Genomic DNA, 8,506 nt, shown 5'->3' with positions numbered 1-8,506 from the left:
TAAAATACTTTTACTTCGATACAAAATCTTATAGTCTTGGGTCATCTTATATCTTATAGTTTGACGACCCCTGCCAAATCATAAGCTACTAAATACTTTAGCTTTTGCAGTTCATGCTCTCATACTCCAGAACAGCCTACCTCAAAATCTTAAGGAAGCAAACTCTGACAGTAATTTCAAGATACCCCTTTTTTATTCTGACATTTAAATACCATTTTAACTTAATAATACTACTGTACTGATAAGAATCGTCCCCATTCAGGAACATGGCAGATGCAGAGAACAGTTTTGTTTAAAGGTCTGTCAGCTTGATATGTTTTTATGCCTGTGATGCCCTTTTAACCTCCACATGTGACATTCGGGTATAAAAATAAATTGAAGTGAACTGAAATCACATAGCTGGTTAGCACATTTACACTATTATGTATACTGTAAGTAACCAGCAGTATGTAAAAGCAGTTAAAAAAAAAAGCTAATAAAAATTACATTTATTTCCTCTTCAAAAGCATGTTAAAAAAAATGAATAAGGGGCATATGAAGCTTTCTGAGAAAACTAGAGTTTTGCATTACAATCATTAAGTGCAGAATAAATAATCTGGGATGCTTTTAGTTACCGATTTCTCCAAAAGAACAAGTATGCTGTATTTAACAAGCTCATCTGGTGACCTTTTTATTTTACATGTAATGTTTTACTGTTGGTTTTAAGTTTCAAAACTTATTGTTGTTTGACCAGAAACCAGGGACCTGCACGGAGGCACAGTGGAAGATAAGGATTATTATAAACTGTGAATCATGCAAAGCTACCCTGGAGTTGGAAACAACTGTAACAGGTCAATGAAAAGTCTAAAGACTAAAAGAGGATCATTTTGCCTCTGCTGCGGCCATTTTTATTGTAATTATGAGTCTCCTGGTTTTATCGAGTTGCCATACTAAATGCATGCATTAAAATTTAAAAACAGGCAGCTCATTATGTCAGCAAAGCCTCCCTGTTGCATATGCATTCATGTGTACGCAAAGCCTCATTAGCTCTTTGAAAAACAAAGGTACAAAGTAATTGACTGCCGGTGCACAGAGTGTTCTGTGGCCTTGTTTGACTCTGTGTGTGTATGCTCAAGTTCAAATCAGGCGGATAACCCCCACCCCCGCTCCGTCTTTCTCCCTCTTCCCTCTCCCAGCTTTTCCTTTGATTCATTTGGACTCGCAGTCCCTCTCAACAGTCTCAGTGCTGCAGCGGCTTTCAGCGCTCTAATCCTCATCCTGCTCTCGGACAGCAGGCCAAGATTCTCATTATGTGAGGTTGTGTAACTGCAGACAAAGAGTAAATAATTCCACACATTCATACTGGCTTAAAATAATCAAACTGAATTCGATGAGAGAGAGAACAAACGCACTGAGTGGGACTACTTTGTCATCGTTTAGAAATCCTTATATTATATACCATACGGACAGTTACCAGTCCAAAATCATGCTACATTTTTTTCATAAAAAATACAGATGTTGTAGAGGCCTGAAATAGCGGGTTTAATAATGCAGAGAAAATCCATTTATAAAATGCTCATTGGAGAAGCAGTTATCCTAAAATATTAATTCTATAATATACTGTGTGTATATTGCATGTGAGAATGTTTCCACATGTTTATTTTAGTGATATGAAGGGTAGCAGTACAGTTGATTATTTATTATTATTATTAATCCTTTATTTATCCAGGTAAAAATCTCATTGAGATTAAAAATCTCATTTCCAAGAGAGACCTGGCATCATGGCAACAAAAGTCACATACTACATAGGTATATAACATTTAAAACAAATATAACATTTAAAATACAAATACTGCAGAGTTCAGACAGCGTTACTATTCAGATGATGTGTTTTGCCTTTCCAACACTGCAATTTAGTGTTTAAGTGTCTGAAAATGTCCCAATTTTTCTTGACTTCTGACCGCACATTTTCAAGGAAGCTTAATATGAGAATCTGTGCAATAGAGTCTAGAGCAGCTGTCTAAGGAGTTTATAATTTTGAGTCTTAATACATTAAGACTCAAACTCCTTAAAAGCTGCCCAATATTTAAAGCAATATAAAAGGATGTAAACTATGAAAAAAGCTTAATTAAATATATTAAATGCAATTAATGAAGTATACAATATTTAGATGTGAGAGGGAAATCAAGTAAAACAGGTATAGAGAAAGTATTTGTTTTTTTTGGTTTGAGTTCTAAAGTTACATTTTGATTCTTGTTAAAATATAACTGTCGGCACTTCCAGATGTGAGCTTGCTTATCTGGAAGCTACCCTGTTTCCTTCTCCCTCTCCTTAACTTGATTAAATAAGTGACTGAAATGACGTATCTTGTTAGGGGGGGAAACAACAAGAAAGAGGAGGATTTAATTATGCTTCTGTCCTCAGTAAACCTTCTTCCACTGCAGCATTCAAATTGTTTTCTGTGGTTCATGTGGGTGGTGGGGAGGAAGAAAATATCCTTCTTTATATAAAACAATCAAATCAAATTATTTAATGAGTCTTTTCCATTAATGACCTGGCATTGGGGATTTAGAAAAAAAAATGTGGTGGAATAAGCTTAAAGAATCAAATGCACTGAAAAACATTACATTACCGTCATTGTTTATGCCACATGGTGTTTAAGCCTTGGCCTGGTCACATGCATTATAATAATGTCTTTGTTTAGTACACTCTTGTCATGCTCAGAGATAAGATCACTCCAATCAAGGGGTTAGCTATAACCTTATGTAACCATGAAAGGAGGAAGTAGAACATGGAAGTAGAAAGCAGATTTGTTTCAGAGTTTGTTTGTTCTTTTAGGGCACTACAGGCCAGAGCCTCTATCCTCGTGTCACCTCTAAATCCCAAATCACTTTCCCTTGAACGCTGCACTAAAATAGACTGCAGATGGAGCCTCATGACCATCACTAACATATTTGTGATTTATCTGATGTTGTGGAACATCTTTTGTATGAGTGAAGAACAGATTATTATTATTAGCTCTAAAATTATCATGATTGCTTGAGGGCGGTGTGATAAAGCAGGTTTTCCATCTTATGACAGGGTTGGTGGTTTGATTCCAATGGCAGAACACTTTACGTTGCACCTTGCAATTTGCATGGCAGTGTGTGAGTAAGTGTATGAGCCCTTGATTATGTAATGACATACGGTCAAGGCCAAAAGAGGCCTTTTTAATATTGGTCATATTTTATATGTTAATACAGCTGTGGTCACTAGTTTAGATGCACTTATCATGGGCATGGATGAGATGGTAATTTGGGGTTTTGAATTATTTAATTGTTCTTTCACAACTTGGGTGCAAAAGTTTGAATTTATGCATATACATTCCTTCGAATACTTGGTTAAGTGTCCCTTAGCAAGCTGCACCATGGCCAGAATCTTTTTGGTTGCTGTCTGCAAGCTTGTGGCATAATTCTGGTTGGGTATTTGACCTGTCTCTTGGCGAAATTTCTAGAGTTCACTTAAATTGGTTTGTTTCTTGGTGCACATCTGGATGGAGGCAAGGCCATTCCACAAGCTTCATGTTAGCTTGCATTTTGAGTCCAGCCTGCCTCATTGGCTATGACAGTTTTGATGTGTGTTTGGGATTATTGTCCTGTTAGAAAATCCAACTGTATCCAAGTTTGACTTTCTAGCTGTTGATTTAAGGTAAAGTTGAAGAATTTGGAGGTAGATCTCCTCTTTTATTATTTCATCAACTTTGTGCAATGAACCAGCACAACTGGCAGTAAAATAGCTACAGAGCATGATGATGCCACCACCCAAGCTTGTTAGTTGGTGCATCATTTTTAGGTTTGAAAGCTTGACCTTGATCTTTCTGAAACATACCTAATGTCTTTGTGGACAAATGGTTCAACCTTTGTCTTATTTGTTGTCCATGTGGGCAGCTGCAAATTTCAGTTGAGCTTGAAGGTGTTCATTTTTAACAGGGGCTCCTACTTGGTTGAGACCCTTTCAGTCTCAATCCAGTAAGTGTATATATCTCATTGTATTTCTTCAGGCATAGGAATCTAGAATCGGCTTCCAGTAGTCCAGTTCCTTGGAACTGTTAGTATGCTTGACTATGATCCTGCTTTCCAGTTCCAGTTGCACTTGTGGTTCTTTGAGCTGATTTCAGTTTGTGTGTCTGAGGAGGTAAATAGTGTTTATGGACATTACTTGTATTTTTACTGCACAAAATGATGAGTAAAGTGCAAACTGCATCCAGTACATCAAGCACAACAGTCGCATTATGCTGCTAACATAACTTCACCTCGCTGCGAGCATCTACACCAGTGATGTCCAAACCTCTAAGCTTCGAGGACTGGTGTCCTGCAGGTTTTAGATGTGTCCTTGACTTAAATGGCTAAATTACCTCCTCAACATGTCTTGAAGTTCTCCAGAGGCCTGGTAATGAGCTAATCATTTGATTCAGGTGTATAGACCCAGGGTGAGATCTAAAACTTGCAGGACACTGGCCCTCGAGGCCTGGAGTTGGCCAAGCCTGATCTACACAGACAGCATGCTAACACAAAGCTAGCCAAGAACCCAGCGCAGCCCCGGCACAGGAGTCAGACTCTGAACTTCAACAGGTAACAAACAGATGAGCAGTCAGGCTGCAGCCTCTATTTCTACCTGAAAAATGTTCTGTACAATATATTACCTTTTTTGAGTAATGACCCCAATGGTGATCACAATAAAGAGGGGAAATACCTCCAACATGACCAAACATTTGACCCACAACATGTCATTAATTTGCATGAATGTCTTTGATATGCTGCTTAGCGATGGTGTTTACTATCAAAGTAAAGAGAATAAGAGAATCGATAATGAATCGGAATCACTAAATTCTTATCATTTCGCTTCTGTAGTTCTCATTGGCTCTGCTCATTTCATTTCTGACCTCATTCTGACCAAAATTTCAAATAATGCATTAAGTGTATCTGCAAGTAGTCTCCAAAATGCTCATCTCAAGAACACAGCTCTGGCTGTGTGCACAGAAGCCCCGCCGACCTGCTGTTCAAGCCTTCTGTTTTTTGGAAGGCAAAACAGGTTATGGTAGACCATGATAAACTGGGAGGCCTGCACCAAGACCAAGCACAAGGTAAATAAGGTTTATTTTGAACTGTTGGTCATGCAAAGCTACCTTAATAGAGTCCAAGAACATAGTTATGGAACTGGAAATGAGCATATTAGGTCCCTTTTAAGGACTTTCTAGCTCTTAGATTAAAAGGCATCATTTACTATTAACTTCATGTAGATATTTCAGGCTCTGATTAAGGCATTTATGTGTTGATGCATGTACTAGCTAGTTAACGTCTCTGCTCAACATTCATTATGTTGTCCCCGATTAGCAGGATTAAGAACCCAGTTTTAGCCATGGTAGCACATCAAAGTGGACCTAGCTGCAGCAGCTCAGTCTTAATCGCTAGTACAGATCAAACTCTAATACTAACCCTTGACTTGGTTGGGCTCCTGCAAAACATTTGTATGATTGCATAACTGGTCTCATGAGAGGTAAAGATATAACTGTTCCTGTTCACATACCAGAAAATCCAGAACATGAGGGTTAAATTAACTGTACGTCAGACTTTCATATTATTAAAGAGGAATTTCGTGGATTTTATTGAATCTGTCGAAGAACTTAGTATTTCCATGTAAGTTTATAAAAAGTTACAAACAGGCTTTTGTACAAAATTACATCACTTCAGTATCATGCTCTGGAAGTTAAATCCATTTACAGAGTGGAAACTTGCAATTACAATAAATGATTTTAAAATGAATATCTCTCATTTTAAAATATGTTCATGCACCAAACCCTCTCTCTTTTTTGGTTTGTTTTTGTTTTTTGAGGTTTTACCAAAGCCTCAGAATCTCTGTGATCTTTTATGCAACTAAAAATACTGTCAATATTAATGCTTTGTTGTGGATCACATTAGGTCAGCAGTGGTTTTTTATAACTTTGTTTACAAAGCAGTGCAGATTCATTGCTGAATGTGTATGCTTAAGCATGTGTTGTAGATGCTGGTAAGTGTGTGAGGTTGTGAGTCTGTTTGTCTTCCCTGAGGGTATGCAGTACACAACATTCTATATATTTGTTAGATGGAGGGAGAGGAAGCTTCTTAATGTGATGTTGAACTCCATCATCTGACATAATCAGGATGAATCAGTGCACCGTGTTACATAAGCAGATCCCCATCCTTACCTCACCCTTACCCAGATTAGAAACACAGCAGACACAGCCGCCTACAGCCTGCTGATACCTGCCTGCAGCCTGGAGGACTGACGTGATAACAGAACACTGACATCTAGAGGTCAAATGCTGATATCAAACATAGTGCTTTCTCTCTCTTGGAAAATGAAAAATGTGTTTTCACTTTCTTTGAAAACCCCAAATGACTTGAAACGGACAATTCTTCCTAATCTTGCTGTAAAGCAAACAATATTTAAGGGCAGGGGTATAAAACATTCAGCCCACTGGAGGGTCCAGTTTGATGTACTAATGACTGAAAAATGCAGTTTTGCAGTACTGACAAGGACATAAATCGTGGCCTGTTGTGCAAAAAGAGTAGTAAAGTAACTAATAAACCATTAAACAAAAAAATATATATATCATTGCTGACAAATATCATAGTATTTCTCAATAATTTTGAAGTCCCAGCTTTATGGTTTTGTGATTTATTTGTATTTATTTTTTATTTATTTATTTTTAAATCAGGCTCGACTGACCAACAGTTTTACAGAATTAAAAGTCTTTATTGTTGGAATTAAAACATCTTAAAAATTCTTAACACAACAATGCTAACAACGCTCTTTTGAAACAAAAATATTTTACAAATAATATAGTATCTTCTGCTGTTGTAAAAGATCGTGACAATAAATATGTTGCTTATTTTTTAATGACAATAGAGAGCTCAGAAAAATACTGATTATTTACAGCTTTAGCAAATGCTTATTTTTAAATAAAAATATGTTTTAAAAAAATAAACCAATATTAGTTTGCTTCACATATAATTTAAGTCATATTTCTATTACCATTTTGGACACACCAGCTCATGGGTATGGGTCAGTGTTTCTCTTTCTGACTGCATGATGTTTAACTGTTGTGTCACATCAGTTTTGTGGTCCTTTTAAACTGTATAGAACCCAGTGTAATAGATTTATAGTTATCAGATACTTTGTAAGGACATAAAATCATACTGCAGTGCAGTATTCTTTCTTTCCCTTGCACAAAAAGGGGGAATTAAAAAAATAAAATAAAATTAAACATTGATATTTGCACTTGGCCAAAATCTGCCAAATATCAGTACTTCATCTTGCTTTGCCTGTAAGGGGAACAGAATTTGAGATGACTATATCATCTCAGTGCTGACATAATTAAGCATGGCTAATAAGCACTCGTGGCTTTCTTCGTAAGCTGTGAGTTCTGGATACACTGTTGTGTGTCATCTTGTAACCAATGCTACAAACACTTTTAGGTCTTTTGTTAGTGTTTAAGTCCACTGTCTGTAAACCCACAGTGTGTACAGTGTTTGTAAAAGCGGCTCTTATAGCTTTAGACATGCTTATTTTACAAAGGTTGTCTTCTTCTGGTTGACATGCTGCCAGGTTAAGTTAGGACTTTGATTTAAGGTATATGGTAACTGTTGTGCTCAGATATGTAGATGTGATGGTTAAAGGGTACCCAATATTATCTGTCTATCTAATATTGTCTGTCAACAATGGTGGATGCTCATGTTAAATAAGGCTAAGGTTTCACGTATTGAGGTCAGTGTACGTGTGAGTAATCCTATCAGCTAAATGTTCAGGTGTCAGACTTTCAGTTTCTACAAGTTCTTTTGTACGATGTCACAGAGGTAGATATCTCTAAAACGGTCATCTTAGCACAAAAGCCCCACACGAGCAGCCAGTCATGGTAAAGCTGGCTTCTTTGAGATAAAATATGTGTAATAGAGAGAGACAAAGGAGATAAACTTGCTACAGTGCCTGCAGCAAGTCCCCTGCTCCATCTTTTTTCTGTGGAGTACTTCTCTAATTACCAGTGCTTCAGCAATTACTAATGGTCACTCTTTAAGTGACGGATATCAATCATTTCTGAAGCTGAAGGGTTTTCAATTAGATTTTGAGTTAGACCTATCTCATTTGTTTTGTAAGTATACCAAAAACATCTACACCAGATGACTTTTGAGGTCCTACATTCAGACAAAATTTGTCTACTTTTTAATTAAAATGTCCTATAATGGCAGAGGTGTAGATTTGTGTATATGCGAGAGCGTTAGTTGTGTCTCTTCATGTGCAGAGCCAGGTGGTCTGAGCGAGAGAAGGCTCTCTGACAGAGCATACACTGGTACGGTTTCTGACCCGTGTGCTTGCGGTAGTGACGTGTCAGCTCATCCGAGCGGGCAAATTTCCAGCTGCAGCCCTCCCATGAACAGTGGTAAGGCTTTTCACCTGATAAAAGATAATAAAGCAGATAGCAGTTTTTTAAAAAAGCATCATTTAAACCATG

General features: G+C 37.3%; 2 protein-coding genes across 3 annotated transcripts in view; one reads left to right on the top strand and one right to left on the bottom strand.

The window, feature by feature from the left end:
- Window positions 1-4,454: 4,454 nt before the first annotated feature.
- lg6h22orf23 (linkage group 6 C22orf23 homolog) overlaps window positions 4,455-8,506 on the top strand; it is a 12,161-nt gene continuing 8,109 nt past the window's right edge. For both annotated transcript variants that reach the window (XM_085277786.1, XM_085277787.1), the window contains exon 1: window positions 4,455-4,589. The gene's annotated coding sequence lies outside the window, so the exon portion shown is untranslated. The remainder of the gene's footprint in view (window positions 4,590-8,506) is intronic.
- The window catches only part of klf1 (Kruppel like factor 1 (erythroid)), a 4,609-nt gene continuing 2,389 nt past the window's right edge, over window positions 6,287-8,506 (bottom strand). Inside the window, exon 3 of the mRNA XM_085277780.1 lies at window positions 6,287-8,448. Coding sequence (XP_085133906.1) covers window positions 8,273-8,448 — 176 coding nt within the window. The 3' untranslated portion in view covers window positions 6,287-8,272. The remainder of the gene's footprint in view (window positions 8,449-8,506) is intronic.

Source organism: Mchenga conophoros, linkage group LG6 (genome assembly GCF_057382185.1).
Source record: "Mchenga conophoros isolate Kocher_MC1m ecotype Shallow Benthic linkage group LG6, M_conophoros_male_GT1.1, whole genome shotgun sequence".
Lineage (NCBI taxonomy): Eukaryota > Metazoa > Chordata > Actinopteri > Cichliformes > Cichlidae > Mchenga > Mchenga conophoros.
Note: the sequence above shows the minus strand (reverse complement) of the source record. Positions and strands in the feature narration are given on the sequence as shown.